The 23,010-nt window shown below is 48.4% G+C and overlaps 1 protein-coding gene across 2 annotated transcripts in view; it reads left to right on the forward strand.

The window, feature by feature from the left end:
* LOC126516480 (monocarboxylate transporter 12-like) overlaps positions 1-21,316 on the forward strand; it is a 39,035-nt gene extending 17,719 nt beyond the window's left edge. Inside the window, exon 4 of one of the 2 annotated variants that reach the window (XM_055064035.2) lies at positions 20,883-21,316. In XM_055064035.2, the coding sequence (XP_054920010.1) occupies positions 20,883-21,001 (119 nt within the window). In that variant the 3' untranslated portion in view covers positions 21,002-21,316. Of the gene's footprint in view, positions 1-375; positions 1,774-20,882 lie in introns of those variants that run through there. The other variant, XM_050166608.3, reaches the window with a different exon arrangement.
* Positions 21,317-23,010: the final 1,694 nt, after the last annotated feature.

The following is a 23,010-nucleotide window of genomic DNA, read 5'->3' on the forward strand; positions in this document are numbered from 1 at the left end:
AGGCATATTTAGAAATAGTATGACTGTTGCCCGTTGCCGTGCACAGTAATCGGCACCCTTTTATGAAAACTCGCGAGGTCCTTGTTGTGGCGTAGTGCCACGTGAAATGATCGAGACGGTACTATACAAAATACATTTTCGTTTTGCACCCACGGTGTCCAATAGGGTACGATTATCTTTTGCACGGGGGAGTAGTAAAGGGTGGTGCAGGTGAATTCCAGGAAATAAGAGTACAATGCGCTACGCCAATTCACTCACTTGTGTTCCCTTTCTTATTTTTTGTTTCTTTCTTTCTTTCTTTCTTTTTAGTCATCCGAGCCACCATTTATACCGACCACAATTCACTGCACTTTTGTTTGCTTGTCTACTTTGCAGGAGTGTTTCGCGACATGGCAGGATCGTACGACGGCTTTTACCGGATGCTTGGAGCCGTCAACCTAGCCACCGCCGCTGTGTTCGCTGCTTTTATCTTGTGGAACTGGCGCCGCAAAACCGCCGAGCACAGCAAAGACAGCAATTCGGATAAGTGCTCGGCAACGGGGCTGTGAATCTGTTCGTCGAATGCGGAACTTTTCGGGTCGTCCGTTCCTGGCATTTCCCGCGCTTATAGGAAACAGAACCACCCCCTTCGGAGGAGTACCTAGGCTAGAACTTAGCACCGCCATTTAAGTGTGGGAAAGGTTAGTTAAATTGTGACGTCTCGACGACTGTGCGCGGGAGCGAGTGCACGGGCGACCTTGCACGCCCTCATTTTCTTTTTTTTTTTTTTTGTGACAGCGACGTTTCTACATTTCGTGTCTCTTTCGAGATTTTGTGCCCAATGTGACGCACTCGCGTACTCTCAACACGTCTCGAGTTTTCTGCGAGATATGCCTCCAAGGTGCAGGAAGTCTGTCTACAATGCTATAAAGAAGTGCGTGACCGATGGTGGAATCGAACATCTGTACTTCAACACCAAATTCCCAATGCTGTCACCATTAGACCACGATCTCAGGCACGCTTCTCTCGTGCCAAAGTCGCGCTTTGAAACGCCGGGCGTGTTAGTCAGCTACCCGTTTCTCGCATTTTGTACTCCTTATTCATGATCATCATCACTTGTTCTGAAAAAGAAAAAAAGAATCACACAAAAGTGTAGGCAAACATCTGGATCCCAAACCAACGGCTAGTTAGGATCTATTCAGTGCCATACGCAGTAAAAAAACACACTCACAAACAGGGCATACAGTGGGTACACCAGGATAGAAACAGAGCGGAATGTAGGTTAAGAAGGTACACTACAATACAAAGATGACATCAGGTGGGATACTAGGTTGTAGCAGAAAGGGAAACTAAAGTTATGCCATACCGGAAGTGTTAGTTATAAAATACGTTTCTGAAGAAACGTGGAAGTCGGCATTAGGTTTAATCTCAACACGAAGATTTTTACAAATGATAAATCCACCACTGCAAGTCCTTCTTTTCCCGCATACATTTTTCTATAGTGGGTGCAAGCAATTACCGTTGAGTGAGAGGGACAGTTAGGAACAGTACTCTAATGTATCACATAGCTGCGCTAAAATCTAATAATAAATCAAAATCAATACATGCTTGAAGCAACGAAAGAGACAGCAGCGACACTGACTGGAGCGCCTGGCTCGTCGACCGACAGCTCGTACTGGTGGACTGGGCGAAGAAAGCCAAGCAGGCCCAGGGCCTTACTTGAGCCCGATCCCTCAGCCACCTCCGCCCTTCTCCCTCTCCCTTTCAATAAAGTTTGTCACCACCACCACTAAAGAGATTTAACACTGGGACTGAAAAACTTCACGAACCCAACTGCCATTTTTTTGCAGTTATTCGATCAAAATATTGGCGACCAACACTACCCCAGTACGCAATACAGTAAGGCAGATGGCTAATAAGAATATAGCAATATAAATTAAACATAGTATATGGAATGTATAGTATTGGCAACATTCGTACAGTCGGTATCACACTTTGGATAATTTATTACACAGTGTGTCAATGTGACGTTTCCACCAAAAGCGTTCATCTAACATCACCCTCAAGTATTGAACATAATCTACGCGCTCAATAACTTTGGAGCGTATATTGAGCAACATATATATATATATATATATATATATATATATATATATATATATATATATATATATATTACTATTGTCAGTCAATGCTTTTTAAGCGCAATGAAAGACAATGTGCTTGATTTTCTTCATATTTACCGTAAGTTTGTTGGCCAATTGCGAAAGCCTCGACTGATGACTAATGTGCAAGATAAGAGCAGTGCCCTCGGCACATATCAGTCCTGTAAAATATTTCAACAGTAGGAAAATAATTTGCATACGACGAAAACACTATCGGGTCATGTAACGGACCCCTAGGGAATGCCTGTTTCCAAAGCACTGAATGTGGAGCGGGTGTTCGATAAAGAAACATGCTGCTCTCTTATTAATTCAGAATTCAGGCATGACACCACGGAAACCATGTAGCATCCTTAAACAAAATCACGCGCTTTTTTAATAATAAATGCAAAACTACGATTACCGTCATGCTGTCATTTAATCTTGAGTTTATCAAGTCTGTGAAGTACAAAACAGCTGTAGCAGGGGAGCCAGCTGACTACTTGTAAGAATAGATTCACGCTCTAGAAGTGTCATCACACGCTTCGCCGCCAGTTTTTCCAATACCGTATAACGCACCTTAAGACATAAATTGGACGATAGTTTTTGATGTTAGAGCGATCCCCGCTCTGATAAACTGGAGTGACCTCAGTTAATTTTATTAGTTCAGGGTACGTGGAAGTAAGAGACGAAAGAACAAGCATTTTGCTGGTGGGGCGGGGGGAGGGGGGGGGGGGCAAGGGTTCATAGAATCTTTAAAGAGTGCATTAATACTGACGGTGGAATACCACCGCCACATAATATGTACTTCGAAGGCATTCACTACTAAGACAAATTCAAAAGCAGTGATTTAAAAAAAACTGAATGAACTGTTCGTGCGTGATATCGGTGATGTGAATTGAATGGTTGGGCGTAATTTAATGAGGTCGGTACCAATGGATCAAAAATGTGTGTTAAAATACATAACTATGCTATCAGTTGATCTTCCCGAAGCTACCACATCTACATTGATGTAGTGGGCAGCAGCTGGTTTATGATAGGATGTTGTTTTGAGACCGTTTTTTTTTTTTTGTCTCCTTTAATCTGCCTCTCTTTCGAAGTGTGTGCATTTTAAGTTATTTTTCTGCCACCCCTTACCCCTTCCCCAGTGCAGGGTAGTTGGCAAACTGTTTATGTATCTTCCGGTTAACCTGCCTGCCTTTGCCATCTCATATATATATATATATATATATATATATATATTTGATAGCATAGGCAGCCAACAAAGACACCAAGGACAATGCAGGGGCCATTCCTTGTACTTACTAAATGTAATAAAGAAATGATAAATGGCCCACCAGTATTGCATGAAAACAGAAATTGTGATCACCAGTGTTGGAATCGCACCGCTGGCACGAGTTGTTGGGGTCTCGGTGCTGACGCCCGTTATTGCCAATGGGTCGCAAGCCCCAAGGGTAGCGTTGGCCTGGCGGCCTGGGGCACTGGAAGCATCCGAAGGTCCCGGCAAAGCAAGAGAAGACTGGTAACAGAACAACTTGTTTATTCTAACATAGCAAAAGAGCGGCCGGTCAGGTCGACCGAAGTGGAGACGGGAGAGCACGTAACTCAACAGTACAAATCGGAGCCTCTCTCCTGGCGTCCGGGGGCAGCTGCTCTTATACCCTCGGCGTCGCGGTCCAAAAGAGAAGGTCACGGGATGAAGGTCACGGGATGAAGGTCACGGGACGGCGGAGCATGACCCCACGACGGCGCGAACTGTCGAGCCGAGAGACCTGCTGAACCGAGTGTAGTGACGCATCGCCAACCTTCACTTGGGGAGCTCCGCTCCCCTGATGCCGCGCTTTGACAAGCGTGGGCACACACACACACACACACACGAAGACACGTGGCACTGAAACACGCCTGGACACGCTTGGCGGGTAGGCGTTGCGGCGGCGTCGGACGGGCCAAAATGTCCGCCGCTTTGAACAAAGCCCCGGCGTCCGTTGCAACCGCGCCGGCATTACCGCGCGTTGTAGGCGAAACGTAACAGACCGCCCCGCCGGGGGAAGGAGATCCCGAAGGTCAGGGGACTGCATCCGCTGTCCGGAGGGATGTCGCTCGATGATGCTCATAACCGAAGTTGGGCGTCCTTGGGCGTTTCTTGAGCGCAGCGCACAGAGAAGGCCTCGTTCTCACGTTCAGGTGCACACAGGACACTGCAAAGTGACTTCGGGAGAGTTGACATTTTTGTTCTCGTTTCCGGCAAGCGTTAGAACCACGCCAAAAGTCAACCGCTCAGTCAGCAAGCACGGCACAACCCTCACTAAGCCCTGCCAGGCTCTTTCCCCTTTTATACTGCTGCCTAGTTCCTTACAGTAGTTTAGCAGCACTCAGAACGCGTCCACAAATCGGAAAATTGCACTAGAAAGCACATCATCACTTTGAAACACTACACAAAAACAATAGGTTAAAAATCCTGCCTCAGGAAGAAAAACATCAGTAACAAGCAATTTTGAGGCTGATTCCCACGTTAGGGGCTTCGACTTAAGCCATCGGCGTTACCGTTGAGACTCCCCTTTTTGTAACGCACCTCAAAGGAATATTGTTGCAAAGCGAGGCTCCAGCGCAGGAGGCGGCCATTTTTGGGAGAGATGGTCTGCAGCCATTGGAGAGGGCAGTGATCCGTCTCAATGATAAACCTCGAGCCAGCTAGGTAACATGACAATTTCTGAACGGCCCACACGATACACGCACACTCTTTCTCGGTGGCGCTATACGCCTGCTCACGACTGGTCAGCTTACGACTAGCATACAGGACGGGGTGTTCTACTTCTCCATTTTCCCGTTGGCACAGTACAACGCCCATGCCTCGCTCACTAGCATCACACTGAACAACGAACCCTTTTGTGTAGTCGGGCGATCGTAGCACAGGCTGGCTTGTTAGGGCGCTCTTTAGGGCGCTAAAAGCTCTTTCCTTTGTCTCATCCCAGACGACTGTTTGCGGCTCTGTCTTTCTTAGAGCATCCGTCAAGGGAGCCGCGATATCAGAGTACCTGGGGATGTACCTCTGATAGTAGCCGGCGACACCTAAGAACGACCGAATATCGGTCTTCGTACGCGGTTGCGGGAAGTCTCGCACAGCGGCCACCTTTATTTCAGAGGGGCGGCGACGACCCCGACCAATCACGTGTCCGAGGTAGACAACCTCGGCCTGTGCTAACTGGCACTTGGGAGCCTTGACTGTCAAGCCCGCATCGCGCAGGCGGGTTAGCACTGCCCGCAAGTGGGCCATATGCTCAGGCCAGGATGCGGAGAATATCGCTACGTCGTCTAGATACGGTAAAGCGAATTCTTGCTGTCCCCGCAACACTTTATCCATGAGGCTTGAAAAGCAGTATGGCGCGTTCTTCAAACCAAAACTCAAAACTTTAGGACGGAATGTCCCCATTGGTGAAATGAACGCCGCATACCTACTAGCCTCTTCTGTAAGTGGAACCTGCCAATAACCCCTGACAAGATCTAGGGTGGAAATAAACTGAGCGCTACTCACTCTCTCAAGGCGCTCCTCGATGTTAGGGATCGGATAAATTTGATCCTTAGTGATGGAATTAAGCCTGCGGTAGTCGACGCAAGGACGAGGTTCCTTGCCCGGTACCTCAACTAAAATCAAAGGGGAGGTATAATCACTCTCACCCGCTTCAATAACACCGAGCTGTAGCATTTTCTTTACCTCAGCCTCCATAATATCGCTCTGGCGGGGTGACACCCGGTACGCCTTGGATCGTACTGGCTCTGGGGAGGTAAGTTCTATGTCATGAGTAAGGACAGAAGTCTTACCAGGCCTCTCAGAGAACAGACCTTGAAACTCTTGTAAGAGCTGGTGTAGTTCGGTTTTCTGCTCAGGCGACAGCGATGCTTTACTTATTAAGTCACTAATGACTTGATCGGTGTCTTTCCTGTTCGTCACTGAGCCTAGTCCCGGAAGCTCGACCGGAAGCTCTTCTAACTTTCCCGCATCGGGAATTTCCTCTCCAGTATCTGGTGCCTTTAACGCTACAGGCTCAATTTTATCCCGTTCGGGCGTGCTCTGAATACCAGCTTGCTGCGCCTCTGACCCTTTTTCATCGTTCAACAACGTCGGCCCCGCAACTACCGCCTTTGCAGCGAGCTCCCGAACCTTCGATCTGGTTAAGGCCTGAACGCTAGCCTCACCAAACAAAAGCCCCTTCTCGCGCAGGAGGTGATCGGACCTGTTCGAAAATAGGTACGGGTACTGGGGGGGGCAGCATAGATGACACTGCGGCCTCCGTCTCAAGTGCTCCGAAAGGTCCTTCAATAAGCACTTTTGCTACCGGCAGACACACGCTATGAGCTTCCACTGCTTGCTTGATCCATGCGCACTCGCCCGTGAACATATCGGGTTCTACGTAAGAGGGGTGAACTACATCCATTGTAGCTGCGGAATCGCGAAGCACTCGGCACTCTTTCCCGTTCACGAGGAGGTCTCGCATGTAAGGCTCGAGAAGCTTCATGTTCTCGTCAGTGCTGCATATAGACAAAAACACGACTTGTGTTTTTGTTTCTGGACACTGCGCCGAAAAGTGACCCGGCTTCTGGCACGTATAACAAACGCGCGCTTGCCTCATCTCGAACCGCTTTCTGCGTTCGGCTTCGGTTGCCGCCGTCTCCTTACGTTCGGTCGGACTGCTTTCACTCGCATCCGCACTACGTGTGTCCCCCTTTGCTCTCATGGGCGTGAACTTTGGCCTCTCAAACTTGGAGCCAAATTCACCCTTTTGACCGTCCTTAGCTCCACGAGCCCGACGCGTCACAAACTCCTCGGCTAACTCAGCGGCTCTAGCCACCGTACTAACGTCTGGCCTATCCAAGACCCAGTACCGCACGTTCTCAGGTAACCGACTATAAAACTGTTCTAGCCCGAAACACTGCAGAACTTTCTCGTGGTCACCAAACGCTTTCTCTTCTTTGAGCCACTCCTGCATGTTTGACATAAGCCTGTACGCAAACTCTGTATATGACTCACTTCTGCCTTTCTCATTTTCCCGAAACTTCCGACGGAACGCCTCCGCTGACAGCCGGTACTTTTTTAGCAGACTCGATTTCACTTTGTCGAAATCCTCTGCCTCCTCTCTCTCCAAGCGAGCGACTACGTCGGCCGCCTCGCCGGGTAGCAAAGTGAGCAAGCGCTGTGGCCACGTTTCCCGAGAGAACCCCTGCTTCTCGCACGTTCGCTCAAAGTTAACCAGGAACAAACCAATGTCCTCTCCAAGCTTAAACGGCCGCATCAGGTCAGTCATTTTGAACAATACTCGTTCTCCTGCACCGTCTGCCTGACTTCCATTACGAGCGCGTTCCATCTCTAACTCGAGACGCTTCATTTCCAAAGCGTGTTGACGGTCGCGCTCTTCTTTTTCTTTCTCTTTCTGTTCTTTTCGTTCACGCTCATCTTTCTCTTTCTGTTCTTTTCGTTCACGCTCATCTTTCTCTTTCTGTTCTTTAAGTTCACGCTCCTGTCTTTTTGCCGTCTCCCTCTCCTCAATGGTCTCAAGGCATTCCGACAGCTCGTCATCCTCAGCTTCTAACTCAAGAATAGCCCTTAGCAGTTCTGGTTTTCTGAGTTTGTCTGAGACATCCAGACCCAACTCTCTCGCAAGCTCCAACAATTTCGGTTTGCGCAACGACTTCAAATCCATGGCTGCTCTGAATGCTGCTTTCTCTACTGCCTACTATTGTCTTGCCGCAAACTAACCCGGTAGCAACGACAACCACAATTACCAGCTCTGTTTCTGACACTAACAAAAGCCTGGCAAAACTCAGAAGAAGAAAGTCCCGCACTCACCAAACCTTGCAGCCAAGACTTCAGCGCAGTCGTTCCGCTGCAGGCAACCAGTCATCACACAGGGCTCGTTGCGCTGCTCCCGGATGGTCGTTGTGCTGCTCAGCATACAGTCAACCGCATCTCTTCGCTGCTGGCCTCCGTTGTCGCGATCTCACCGCTGGCAACCAGATGTTGGAATCGCACCGCTGGCACGAGTTGTTGGGGTCTCGGTGCTGACGCCCGTTATTGCCAATGGGTCGCAAGCCCCAAGGGTAGCGTTGGCCTGGCGGCCTGGGGCACTGGAAGCATCCGAAGGTCCCGGCAAAGCAAGAGAAGACTGGTAACAGAACAACTTGTTTATTCTAACATAGCAAAAGAGCGGCCGGTCAGGTCGACCGAAGTGGAGACGGGAGAGCACGTAACTCAACAGTACAAATCGGAGCCTCTCTCCTGGCGTCCGGGGGCAGCTGCTCTTATACCCTCGGCGTCGCGGTCCAAAAGAGAAGGTCACGGGATGAAGGTCACGGGATGAAGGTCACGGGACGGCGGAGCATGACCCCACGACGGCGCGAACTGTCGAGCCGAGAGACCTGCTGAACCGAGTGTAGTGACGCATCGCCAACCTTCACTTGGGGAGCTCCGCTCCCCTGATGCCGCGCTTTGACAAGCGTGGGCACACACACACACGAAGACACGTGGCACTGAAACACGCCTGGACACGCTTGGCGGGTAGGCGTTGCGGCGGCGTCGGACGGGCCAAAATGTCCGCCGCTTTGAACAAAGCCCCGGCGTCCGTTGCAACCGCGCCGGCATTACCGCGCGTTGTAGGCGAAACGTAACACCAGATGTTTTCCTAGCGCTCAATACACTTCCTTATTGTATCAGTTTCTGTTAAATGGACTTTTTATGAAAAACAACTGACAAGTCATTCCACTCTGTGAAGATGGATGACCAACGAAGCCGTAGCACATCCCGAAGGATTAGACAACGGTATAAGCAATTACTTGCATGATTTGGTGATGGTAGTGACGACACCTTCGTGATTACTGTGATATACAATAACTGGTTGGATTACAACTTAGGCAGAATCTTGGCGAAAGTTGAATCTATACTCGACCGTTGTTGAGTAGTTGAGTGACTTGGATTGGTGTAAAAAAAAGAAGAAAGGGGGTTAACCGAGCACCCCTATTTTTATTAGCCATATCATAAGAAGCCAACAAACCTGGATTGGTGTGGCACTTCAAACCAAACTCTTCTATAGCACAAAATGAGTGAACCATTTTGATATACTGATATGCCATTAAAGAAAATGGAGAGTTCAAAAAGAACCAAACAATACCGTCCAGCGACTGATGTTGCTAAGCTGTCCAACAAGACGCATTACCCAGTTGGCGTCTGCTCGTCGCTCGAGACTGGGACCCTGGCCAACCGGCACAGGCGGTGTTGGCACAGGCGGTGTATCACATTGCTCCAAAACTAGGGAGCGGCTTCCCCTTGGCCGATGGGCGCCGTCATGCGCTTTCTGGAGTCTGGACATTCTGTTGCGCGGTGCCGACCAGCGAACACCAATTTTTTACTGCTAGGGAATGAACAGTTTTTTGTTTACGAAGACGTGTTTGTTTCTTGTCTGGTTTTCAAGTGTCCACATTGATGTCTCCAGCGATGATCACAGTGAAAGTGTCATCACGGCTAACCCACGCAAAGTGCGTGGTCATGAATTTCTCGATATCACGCCTGCATGTGCCTGGAGATATATACACATAGTGTTTCTCACAATTCCGTCTTTCGTTTGTACGGCACAGACATCCCCACAGTCGGTGAAATTGTCCTTTTTCGAGTAAAGAGTGTATAGGTTGAACAAACATTTTGTCCTTTGCGTTATTAAAGGGTCCCTCTCCAGGCCCCATAGCAAATTTTGGTTATACGCTGGTAGTTGTTCCGTGTCCTCTAGGGAGCGTTCTGCCGCAAAAATTTTTCAAATCGGCTGATTAATAGCCGAGCTAGAAATATTTCAGTGCCGCGAACCTATGATTTCGGTAGGCGGGCTCCACTGCCAAGCAAGAAGCTCTCTCCACCCGCCCCGTTCAGCCTACGCAAGCGAAATTCCTTCCCTGCGTTCTCCCATACCGAACCTCGTGGATCACGTGACGCATACGTCACAGACTCCGCCTTCATTCTTTTTTTTTTTTTTGCTCCTCGCTTTTTTTTTTCGGCGCTACGCACTTCCGCTGACGGCGTCACGCGCGAGCTGTTGTTAGGGTGCCTCGATGTCCTCCTCTCCCGCCGCTCCGTTCCGGAGCGGCGGGCGAGGAGGACATCGAGGCACCCTAGCTATTGTATCGTTCGCGCAGCGCACTATTTTGCGCGATGTGCACAAGGAAACATGACTAGCGGTATAATTCAATGCTACACGAATACTGCGGCAAAACAAGCGGATCGCAGAGCATGATCACGCGCTGGAATACGGTAGATATGGTGCGAAGTAAAACAAAAAAAACAGGCTGACATTCCGTTTGTGTGTCTTATTTCTCAACTTCAATTCGTCAATTCAAGCAACAGATCGCACAGATAACAGATGTTGTCTTGAATAATTCTCGAAGTCACGTGTCATCACGAGCAACGTCACACTGCCGACACGACTACTTGGGCGCAGGGGCACGAGTACGTCACCGTCCGGCTTGGAGCGCGGCGGCCGCGAGGAGAAGGAAAAACGGCGTTCGATTTGAAATTTCAGATCTTTCCGCGGCGCGTAGCGATGTAAAACTTTGCAGACACGGTCGTTATCGCGCAATGTATGCTCTGTGCTTGTCAGCTCAATATGACCAGACTTGGTGAGTGGCCCTTTAAGGCTGCCACCAGTTGTTCGGGGACGCGGTTTTGGCGACCTTCATCAGCGTCTGATTGGACCTCGAACCAGGTTGACCCTAGGAGAATGTTGGGCAGGGAAGACGAGGTGATGTAAAAACAATAGCAGAAGTTCAATGCATCGTTACGGTTGAGCAGTTCACTCCAAGACAAAAAGTACAAAAAACGTTCGACGTACGTACTCTTGCACGCAAAGGCGAGAAGTCCACGTGGCGTCTCGCTGGCCTTCTTATGACCTTCGCCATCCGGGCAACCTCATTCTCTCTTGCTCTCTGGTAGAGGGCCTTGTCAGCACACTGGTCAGCCCACACAGAGGAATGCGGAGAGAAAGCACTCACTGGCGCATTGGTGGTGAGCGTAGGTCACGTCGGGTCAACATGCTGGTCAGCCCACACATAGGAATTCGGAGAGAAACCACTTCCTGGCGTAGAGGGGGTGAGCGTAGGGCGAATGAGAGTGAGATTTGCATAATCCCGTCGCACGCACCTGACGGACAAGTCTTTTCATGTTGACGACAGCGACGAATAGGCACGTCGAGTCTCAAGCGCTTGGCATCCATTCCATTTATCGTTGCACACAGTGAACCCTAACAGCGTATATGGCAACGCCTCCAGCTCGCGAGTCAATGTGCTGTTCACAAACAATTCCAGTAAACCCATCGACTTGAAACAATGCATCTTGATTTATTTCAGTTATTATTATTATTATTATTATTATTATTATTATTATTATTATTATTATTATTATTATTATTATTATTATTATTATTGAGGGACTGCTTGAAGCCGGCTTCACCTCCACCGCGAGTTGGCCGGGATTGCACCACCTCCAGGAACGGCCCAGATTTTTGTCCACGGACACGACAGACGCATTGGGGGCACTGCTGGGCACTATCGAAGATACATGTACCTTAGGCACTATCTTAGATACTATTTAGGTATATTGTATCTGTGTCATGATAAGTCTGGCTAGATGTGTATCAGTATCTGTGTTTCCGATACATGAAATAATGTATTGTTGCACATATTTTTACCTACGCCTTTGCTTCTACATTATATAGACCTATAAGAAATTTGCGAATGTATCGAAGTGTGCAAATGGAAAGTATCGTATCGCATATAATAATTGCGGTAGTACCTTGTACCTGTATCTCAAATACTTGTTTCCCGAGTATCTTGTATCGTAGCATGATACAACTGCAAAGTGCCTTTGCCAAGCCCTGTAGAGGTATACAGCTTCGTAGTAAAGAACACAGTGCGGAGCTTTTGTGATACGAGTTCTCAAAAGCTTGAGCAGACACCGAAACAAAAGGGAAGGAAGTAAAACTTAGTACTACAATCATGATTGTATGGCGCGTATTGTATTGACTGTATTGTATTGTCCACCAACTCGCCCTGTTCGTTGCTTTGCTAAATGAATAGTAAAAATAAACATGCGGTAGTTGTTTACGCAACAATAATAAAAAAACGCACTCAAAATAACAATACGATATCGCAGGCAAGACAAAGAAAATTATCAGGCGCGTATATTTCACCCGCTATATTTGTATATAATGAATACGTGCGCGCGTGAAATCATTTGAAGTCAAGCATTTTTTGATGAAAATACGTAACAGCTACGGTGTCGACTGCAGTACGGGTAAATTACGTGTAGCATGCAGCGACTGAAGCAGGCTGTTTGAACATGAGGAATGGGACAGTGGTGTTCCACGCCTCAGAAGCAAGTTTAGTCGCAGCTGTACTGCAAAACAGAAGAGAAAGGAATGTAATTTGTGCTTTCCTCGTGATAACGGAACGTTTATCTTTCGGTGGAGATAAATGAGCTAGCAGACTGCCATGTAGCATGAATTTGAACATTTGCAAAGGAGGCACAATTTTCCCAGTTCTTTTATTTTTTATTTTTTTGATGCTGCTGCAGAGGTCGAATTTAGGGACGCGGTTGCCTTTCTTCGATGACGTCGAAAAGTGAAAACACACGACCGTGTATTGAGAATTCCGTGAGCGTTGAAAGAACCGCAGGTAGTTGAAGGTATTGCTTACAGCTTACGTCACACGGCAACAGCGACAGGAAGAGTTTGATGTTTAGGGGGGTTGCCATCAGTATTATGGTCGGAGCGGAGATAGCCGCTCCGACGCAAATTCTCATTTGGCCTCCCCACCAGATGCGTTCGATTTGTACAGTCTAGACAAGAGATATATCCTATAAGAAATGTTTAAAAAAGATATATACATTTTTTAAGAGGAATGTTGCAGCACGTGTGCGCGCCAGGCAGATGGTTCGCCGCAGACATTCTGCCAGGCCTGTACGAGTTCAAAGAAGCCAGGAACGTGCGTCGAAATTACGGAATGAGCGATTTTAAATCCACCCTCTCAATTCACGGTTTTTGACGACATTGTTTCACACAAAAGCAGCATATCATTGTAATAGCAATACCAATGCAAGCTGTGTCGCGTACACTCGATGCATGGGGTACAACGTCGAAGTGCCCTTTTTCACTCCAGCCATTAACAGGCTTGCGGAATCGAGCAGTCCTGGTCTCGTGGCACTGAGGCAGCTGCGAGAAACTTACCGTCCATACATTGGTCGTGAAAAAGAAGTACCAGCTAATTAGGTGAAAAACCTGCGCCTGCCTGTCCTGTTAAGGCAACCGAGAAACATGGCAGGGAGCTATATACTAGACAGTCCGTTTTCGCACACCGAAAAGGTGCACAAGACGCATGATGGTCGGCTTTAACCGTCTTATACTCTGACGCGTCGTTTCCTGTGTGTCTACCGTTCATTGGCGAGCCTTGCAAAACTTGGCGACTTTTTTTTTTTCGTTTACGCACACCACGTGAAAACATGTGGCGAGGCGCGGGCCTATATTTGCGTTATAGGTGAGCGAGCGGAGGCAAGCTGCTTTCCTCGGAAGTTCTCCGATTACGAGATCACACAAAAAAAGCAACCGAGAAAACTTTAATAATAATAATAATAATAATAATAATAATAATAATAATAACACTGTAGGGATAACTCGCATCGAGCGTTGTGAGCGCAGAGTGCTAAAGAAAGGCTGCGTTCATAATCATGATAATTATGGTTGGGGTTCAAGATAATCACCAAAGGGGGTAAATGGTTGAGAGTTTTATTTTTCGTCGCAAAAGTTACTTTTCTTACTACGAAATTTTTTTTTCCTCCCGTGACGCTTTCAGTGCATTTTGAGGTGAACTGAGCCTGATGTTCTGTCGGTCACAGGAACTCGCCGTCGAGGCGTACAGGTCTCGCAAACTTGGTTGCTCCAACTGATTGCGCACCCGCGGCATTTTGAGGGCGTGTGCGCGGACGTCAAACAAACGCTATCGTCAGACGGCCCGCGCCTGCACGACATGTATAGGGCAACGGCCGTAGTGTCACCAAGGACGCCCCGCACAGAGCGTCATTGAATGCTCGCATCCTTCTTATGGCCGTCATCACGCAACGATCTCCGGAAAACACACGACCCACCGGCGGGCCGACATCTGCCAATGCCAGCGAACGGTCGCCTCCGCACTCTCTGCCGATTGCCAATCCTTTCGGCTTGATCTCACTCGAACGCCTCAGCGCAACTCTTTGCAGTGTGGCGTGTTGGGGGCCGCCTCACCCACGGTTGTTCTGACACAGCCGGATATCTTGAAACACTTCCGCTGCTTTTTGCGCAAACTGCGGAAAACTGATGGACTTGGAAACTCCTGGTTTTATTGATTCACTGACTGATCTTAACGTGCCAAAGCTGTTCGCGGGTTGCGAGGGTATTCTCAAAGGCCCCTGGTTGTCACTAGGTGGCACTGGTTTTGGAGTTTTATGAACGGACACGGTTCGAGGATCTGAAGCTGAACCATGCGTCACAGATGTGGCACATAATACTGGACTCAGACGCCTGTCATAGGGGCTAATATAAAACATCGCTACTGCTTCTGTAAACTCTATGCTGCCTCTGTATAATATCGCGCAGCATTATGGAGGCTTATGCTAAGGTGCCAACCGATGACGCGTGTGCAGTGATGTGTCCGCAGAACCGGTGAAAGAAAAGTGGAGATTATATTGATGAGCTCCCGTACAGCCTCAATAAAGATGTCTGGAAAGTCAATGTCACTAATTAAATTTAATAATTAACAAGGTTATCACTTTATTTTAAACATATATAGTAGTGGAAGTAGTAGTAGAAGTAGTAGTAGTGGTAGTAGCAGTAGTAGTAGTAGACAGCAAATAGTAGCAGCAGCAGCAAACTCCAGGCGTCGCTTCAGGCAGAGAGGATGGCGTTAGTTGCAGAATTCAAGCGCAGAAATTGAGGAAAATGAACATAATCACAAAAAGATGCTGCCAGTGGTCTCCCTTATCAGCACACACCGACTCTCTTGTGTAGTCCTTTCTTTTTTTCGCATGTTGGGGTGGAAAACACGCAGGTGAAAAATATATCGCGTTTTGTTGGTCCTGTTTCACGTACTTACACAACTATAATATGTGAACACCATTTGAGCACCGTCACGTATGCTTATTGCCAACCCACTGCGAGCAACGCTTGACGGCCATGAACCACACGGGGAATGCCCCCTCTTCGTCCCCTGGGACGGGTCTACTGCTTTCAGAGACTCTGGGAGCTTCCGTTGCGAGGACACAGGGTGCCTGTTTGTCTAATCGGTCCTCGCCCGCCATACAGGGCTTAAATTCTCCCTTCAGTGAAGGGAGGAGGGGAGGGAGGCTCATAAGGTGGCGACCACCATAGGCGTGCACACTCACATACGCTCATATACAGGATGTTTGAGCGAACAGTTTCAAACTTTTTCAAAGGTTGCCTGTGGCAGATAGCTCAATTCTAGTTTATGAACCGGTATACTAGAAGCGGCGGACACTGCTTGTACAAAAAATTGAAATGCAAAATAGAATAACTTTAGCTAATTATCTTACGACCCATATTGCAATTTACAAATTGTAGCAGTGGGCTTCGCAAGGCGAATCCACTTGGAGCGAATTCTCAGGAAGACACCAGTTTCGAGATATAAATTCCCGAACTTTGCGGAGAAATGCATTGGCGTTCAAGTTACTCGTGTGCTTGAAACGACGTTTTTTTAACAAATTAACTGGAACGCCAACGCATTTCTGCGCAATGTTCGGGTACTTATATCTCGAAACTGGTGTCATCTCGAAAATTCGTTCCAAGTAGATCCGCCTTGCGAACTTCCTGGCTAGAATTTGGAAATTGCAATATGGTCCTTAATGGAATTAGCTAAAAACGTAATTAGTGAATTTTTATTAATTCGTTGACTTTGCATTTCAATTTTTTGTGCATGTATTGTCCGCCGCTTCGAGTAGACCATCTCATGAACGAATTGTGATATGTGCCACAGGAAACGTTTGGCCATTTTAGAAAGTGTTCGCTGAAACACCCTAAGTATATATATATATATATATATATATATATATATATATATATATATATATATATAAACGAGAGGAAAGGGGGTTAACCGAGGGGCCAGGTATTTATTAGTCATAAGAACCCAACAGACACTTACACCAAGGACAACATAGGGGAAATTACTTTTGCTTAATAAATGAAATAAAGAAATGATAAATTAATGGAAATGAAAGTGTGAAAGTGGATGAAAAAACTACTTGCCGCATGTGGGAAACGATCCCACAACCTTCGCATTTCGCGTGCGATGCTCTACCAATTGAGCTACCGCGGCGCCGTTTCAACATCCACTTTCTTGGGTATTTATGTTTCCTAGCAGAACCCTGGTAGTGTTAGCCAGCGCCACCACTCTTATATATATATATATATATATATATATATATATATATAGAGAGAGAGAGAGAGAGAGAGAGAGAGAGAGGCACGACTGGTGGCAGAGTCAGAGACCGGAGTTCCAGGTTGGAGATGTTCTTGAGGAGCCGACTCCTCCTCCAATTGTAAAGGGGTGTATTTAATAATGCACCTGGTATCGTCAAGCGCAACCCAGAAGTTAGGCGGCGTAGAGCAGGAACCGCTGGATAGCCGAGCGGCTTCCTCTCGTGCCAAGCCCTGGCTGGCCTTGTGCATGTGTTCTTTTTCTTCCTTACAATGTGTGTGTGCGTGCGTGCGTGCGTGCGTGCGTGCTTTGTATGCAGAGCTCAGTGATTTTTTTTTTTCGTTCTTTCCGTTTCTGCTACGCCATCAACTGACGTATTCGCTCCTTTCATTGCCGATTACCTTGTTTCGGAGCAACGCTACCAGCTTCTTCACCTGCTTGCTCAATTTCGTTCTTCATTCGACGTCACTCAACCTACTCCGGGCCGCATTCGACCGTCCGCCACGACATCGACATTGGCTCCAACGCGCCATTGCGGCAGCGATGGTCGTACCATGCACGTAGCCAATGAGCGTCAGGTCATCAGTGAGGCCGTCGATTACATGCTTCAGCGCGGCGTCATTTGACCTTCCAATAGTCCGTGGGCATCACGGGTGGTTCTCGTCATAAAAAAAAAAATATGCTTGCATTGGGTTCTGCGTTGACTATCGTCGTCTTAACAAGATAACACGAACAAACGCGTACCTTCTACCGCGCATTGACGACGCTCTGGACAGCTTGCCAGGCGCTGAATGCTTCTCTTCGTTGGATTTACGCTCGGGCTACTGGCGGGTTCCGATGTCAGCAGTTGATCGCTTAATGTTGATCGCTTAACGAATAATGCGAAATTTGAGCGCAGCTCTGCAAGTGTTGTCATTACGCGATATATTGGTTGGCGCGGAGAATCTGTCACGCGCGGCACGTTGCAAACAGATCGAAGTGTAGGACGAGTGCCGCACTAAATTGGAGATCGCGAGAGGAAGCGCGTGGGTGACGCGTAGACGCGATTCACAGCGGCCGCCGCGGACGAATGCCCCAGACGATGCGCGCTACTGTGGAGCCATCTCGTAGCCATCGTCGCCGCACTACGCTTTTCTTCTCACGCTTTCGCCACGCCCTCTTCCTACGCTGTCCACCTCATAGTTCCGCCCCCACCTCTCCTTTCCACCTCGCGTCTTTCATACCCGCTGGGCTTCACATTCGCTCTTTCATCCTGTGCTCGTTCGCTCGGTTACGCCGACACTCGCCGCAAGAGCTGCGTTCTAAAATGTTCGTTGAAGAAGAGCAAGTATGTGCACATTGCCACATACTCAGTGACGCAAGTTGGCCCTCTGATTGGTTTCCAACCCTGTTCCCTCGGCACAGGAGCCCGATGCGCTACCCATTCGACCATAGACCCTACGCTCCCATTCGACCACGCTCGCTGTAGATGCGGGACTGGGCAGGTACCACTGTTCGAAGAAACTCTGACGCCGACGTGAAGTACTGGATATGTTCCACTCGGTCTGTGCTAGTCCTCAGTGATGTCAACTTGGGTCACTGGGTATGTGCCAGTAGGTGTGTGCCGCGCTCTTCAATGAATGTCTTTGACGCCAACTTTGCAACTAGATATGTGCCACTAGGAATGTGCCTTAAATTTATCCTATGCCGAGCGGAACCTAACCCACGTCACAAGGCTCCCTCAAGTACAGCAACCCGATGCATTACCAGATTCCACCACAAATGCACTGGGTAGCAGCCGCTTTTCAATGAACGCCTTTCAGGCCAACTCTTTAGCGCAAGCTGCGCCATGAATGCAACGGGTAGGTGCTGCTCTTCAATGGACCTCTCGCCAACTTGGATCACTGAGTATGTGCCACTTAGTGTGCTGCAAGGATGGAGGAAGAGAAAAAAAACTAGGAGGGAGCGTCACGTGATTCTGCTAGCTCGGCAAGCCAACCTCCTCTGAAGCCGCCCCTCCCGCTCGCCGGGGTACTGGATATGAACCCCGGCGAGCGCGGTGCCTTTTCGGTAGGAATAGGCCCACATTGTTGCCGGACCATTCGTGTTTGTTTGGTATGTGGTAACAATTAGTGGCTTAGCGGCCCCTGTCGTCAGAGGCACCGAGGCGCGTAGGAAGTACAACGCGTGGGTTTCTGCTTCCACGGGCGCCATTCTTCGCTTCAACCGTGCTGCCTTGAAGCGTGGAGAAAGACTGCGGAGCTAGATCCACGGCGGCATAATTTTCAAAGCAACTCTTGCGCTTACCGCTACAGTTAGTCGGCGCTCTCACCTCGAAAACTGTCCAGAGTATGCCGGCCCGAGACTGGTCTATTGTTTCGTCAATCCAGCTGTTGTGTACCTGAAATTTGGGTGCGTATTTTCTTGCAAATTTTTGTTCCGCTGTCTAGCACCTATGTAGGATGAGACGAGATCTCTCGCGGGATAGTTATTTGTCCCGTGTTTGCTTAGTAAAAGGTTCTGTTGTGCGTCTTTCGTTGTGAAATAAATAAATAGCATTACCCTGCAGCGTAAACGTCGAAGTCGTCGCCTTTCCTTGAGATTTACGTGGACTATTTTGTAACATAGTGTAGTGCGACGGTCTTACGCTGTTGAGACGTGCCTATTCAGTTCTTGTCGGTCTATTGAAAGGCAGAAGGTATTGAGCAGAACAACAGCGTTGACTGGGACCATCTGCCATAACAGTGGGCCTCAAATATGGTCGGTTTCATCGTCTCGCCATTCCATCGTTGTTCACAGGATGTGGCAATTTTTTTCACTCGGGAAAGCAGTCGCTGAGGACCCTGGAAGCTCGCTTGAGCGCCTGCACATGTTTCCAGGGGCGAAAGACATATTGTTTCCCAGAAGATGCCCCCAAACGCGACGAATCGCCATCGGAATGGCGGCTTGGTTGCCTTCACACGTTTGCAGGGCGATATGTTTCATCGTTTCCCTGAAACCGTCCCAAAACGCGACTAGTCGTCCTTTAGGTGGTCGTGGGGGGTTGTTGGGCATAATGCCGACGCATAATGCCGACGACGTTCGCTACAGCATTGGCGCATGACTGCTGCTTGCTTAAGCAGTGAGCCGCGTGGTGGTTCGGTGCTTTACCTGACTGACGTAACGAAGACTCGACTGCTTCACACACTTGAATTCCTTCACTCAACCTCGGCGTGCGTTTGCCACGCCGTCTATGTGCGCATATTCCAAAACCCCCGCAGCAGACACAACCAAAGCCGGCTGACTAAAGCTACCGCTTGCCTGTCACGTGAGAGCCGATTTCGCATCATCGCATTCCTCTAATTTTTTTTTGTATGACTAGGCTTCAAAATTGTCACGTGACGCTCCCTCCTAGTATTTTCCTTTCTCCATGGCTGCAAGCGAAGTAATAATTCTCAGCTTCCGCAGGCACCGGCGCGCCATGCTTTTCGTCTCGGAGGCCACGCGGGAACTTCGTGGCAGTGCCACTAGATGGCGCTGCATGTCTAGAGAGGAAATCAGGAAAGAAGCAATTTATGATAATTCAGAGGGAGCCTCATTACTTTTCGAAGCGAGATCAAGATGCCTTAGAACACGCACCTACAAAGCGAGATATACGAAAGAAGAAGAAGCGTGTGATTGCTGTGGATGAGCTAGGGAAACGATGGAGCATGTTTTGTTCGAATGGGAAGATATCTGCCCAGTAGTCGATTTGGGCGCCTCAGGCCTCCTTGAAGGCTTGGGTTCAGCTAGAACAGGAGTAAGTAAACATGTCCGCAATAGAGATTAGTAAGAGGCAACTGGGATATTGCCGGAAGAAAAGTAGGCAAACGACAAGAAACGGAAGCGCACAAAAAACAAAGTTCCCAGTAGGGGTTGAGAAAGTTTGGTGATGGGAATGTTCCATGATTTTTCGTTCATTTCGTCTTTTTTTTAAACATAGGCAGGACATTAGGCAATATTGCGCCACCAAGCCCTTGGTGCTGTGGATTGCGTGGGCTTGCGTTGGATGCTGTGGGCGTTCCAAAGGGAACGCCCACAGCATTCATCCATCCATCCATACGAAGCGTGAGAGAAGACACGGGTTGCCGCATAATGCGTTTCTCCCCGTTAGCACGCACCTGTGCGCCATGCATTTCGGAGGCCACGCGCATGGCGGCGGCGGTGCTAGATGGCGCCGAGTGTTCTGAGGTTGTTCATATTACAAATGTTATTTTATAATCGTGCTAATGAGTGTAATAAATAAATTATGTTTATTATTTATCATCGCAGGAGTGATGACAGGCCCCCAGAGCTGGGAACGTTCCCGAAAACTGGCGCAGTCCGCAAAGGTCAAAGGTCTGCGCGGAGTCCCACGACTTATATTCACTAGTGAATTTTTTTTACCCTAGAGTTCAATCAGGGCACCCCCTTGTCCTGTGCTTATATCCTTCCTCTGTGCCTTCAACAAATCTGATAAATTTGGCTTTAATTCTGTGTTTTTATTTCTGTGGCAATCTGCTGCTAGAATGAGGATGGGTGTTACAAATCATTTAGCCTGCTACAAAATCTGCTCCAAAACACTCTTGACGATTCCCAGTGCTCTATCTGCAGAAACGTAAGTACAGTATGCCGCAGGTGAATAAACGCTTCTCGTACCCTGTATGCCTGGTCATCTTTTGCGACACTGAGGCCCTTCTGTAAAATAAATTACTGAATATTAAAGTACCTGTTACCTAGGCATGCGCCAACAAAACAACCATTGTTGCTATTTGAAACACCTTGCAATCAACGGCATGTTCGGGCCTCGGTGGAGCCTGATTTGCGGTCGGGCCGTGTCGGATCGGGTAGGGGAAAGTATTTTCCGGGTCGGGTCGGGGCCAGGTCTCGCTTTGAGCAACTGGGCTGGGATCAGGCGGGTAAACGTTTACAAGTACCGCGCCCGGGCCGGCCCCGCGTCAGGAATCACGGTCCGTACAGTGCTCTAGACATTGAAGTCGCGGTTAAACAATGGAACCCTCTTCCAAGCTGCTGACACGTTACGGCAGCAGGCACCGCGGCGCATCGAAAGTACCCCTGGTAAAGGGCTTCCGAAATACAGTTTGTAACATTCTTATATAACAATTCTATGTAAAGGACAACAATACTAAAATAATAGACACGTGTCAAAGACGAATTTCAATACTACTTTTGTTTCACTTTCCTACTTTTGCTAAGCATGCAAGAAATATTTACAGAAATGTCCAGTTATACACCAGAACAACTACTTCGGCGGCATTTAAGGTAGTTAGTCTCGCCTTCGTCAGTGTCTGTGTCGTTGATAAGCAGTAGCTAGTGATTTCATAATTTCGTATGTACTCTTGCTACTGCGGTAGCCATGTATGTATATGCTGTATTTTGCAGTCACCACTACGACTGAGAATGTATCAATGATATTTGCCACAGCAGTATTAATAGAATTGGGCCTATTGGGTCTACTAATAGAATATAGGTGTTGCCGCAAGCCATGCACGTGAAAGCGGTCAGTTCAAGGCAGACGCGTTTAACGCACAGTATGCGCACTATGGGCTCAGAAGAAATGTGACGCGTTCATTCCATACCTAAACGGCGCGTACAAAATGCGCGCCTCGCAAAGTGCGACGCGGTGTGCAAAGAGAAATGCACATAACTCTATAGGCTCCATCTGCAACGCCTAAGTCGCTGAAGCTGGACGGTGTTCTGCGCCACTAGACTCGCGAACAACTTTCGGTCGCGTGGCTGCTGCACATGTGTTACCACGCCAAGTAGTCCGACAGTGTTTGACAGTGCTTTTCGTTGCTGGGAACAGACGCTGAATCCCCGCCACTTCCACGTGCGACGGTTTCGCGTTTGCCCAGATGCGGAAGGGAGAAGCCGCAAAATAAGCGAACTTTGACACCAGCGGTGCGTTCTGTTTTATTTAACTGTTGCTGATAAGGTGTTTATCTTTTCGCCTCCCCAGTCTATATAATGTGGATGAAAACGCGGGATTCCTTTCAGAAGCGCTCTCACTTGTGCGCGCTTTGCCACCGTAGCTTTCGGTTCATAGCTACGGAAAGTTGCCCGCAATCGACCCTTTTCGGGAAGCAGTTTGCTCTAGAGAAACGAGATGGCGCTTTTGGCGGCGCACCGCACGTTGGCTCAGCGAAAGCGCACGAATACGAAACCATCATCTCTTCTGCCTTGCTTCTGCGCGATCAGCTGTCAAAAGCAGCTGGGTTTTCGATAACGCGCTCTGCTCCATTCAGGCTGCAAAATAGGGAACGGTGGACTGAAGTTTCCAGTTGTGGGCTGCAAAAATTGTTACTGGCATATTAAGGAATGGAATGAACCTGTGTGACCAAGTTTCTACATAAGCACTGCCTGTGTTTACGGCTCTTCGCGATGCACGGTCTCCCTCGAA

This window comes from Dermacentor andersoni, chromosome 1 (assembly GCF_023375885.2).
Source record: "Dermacentor andersoni chromosome 1, qqDerAnde1_hic_scaffold, whole genome shotgun sequence".
In the NCBI taxonomy this organism is placed as follows: domain Eukaryota; kingdom Metazoa; phylum Arthropoda; class Arachnida; order Ixodida; family Ixodidae; genus Dermacentor; species Dermacentor andersoni.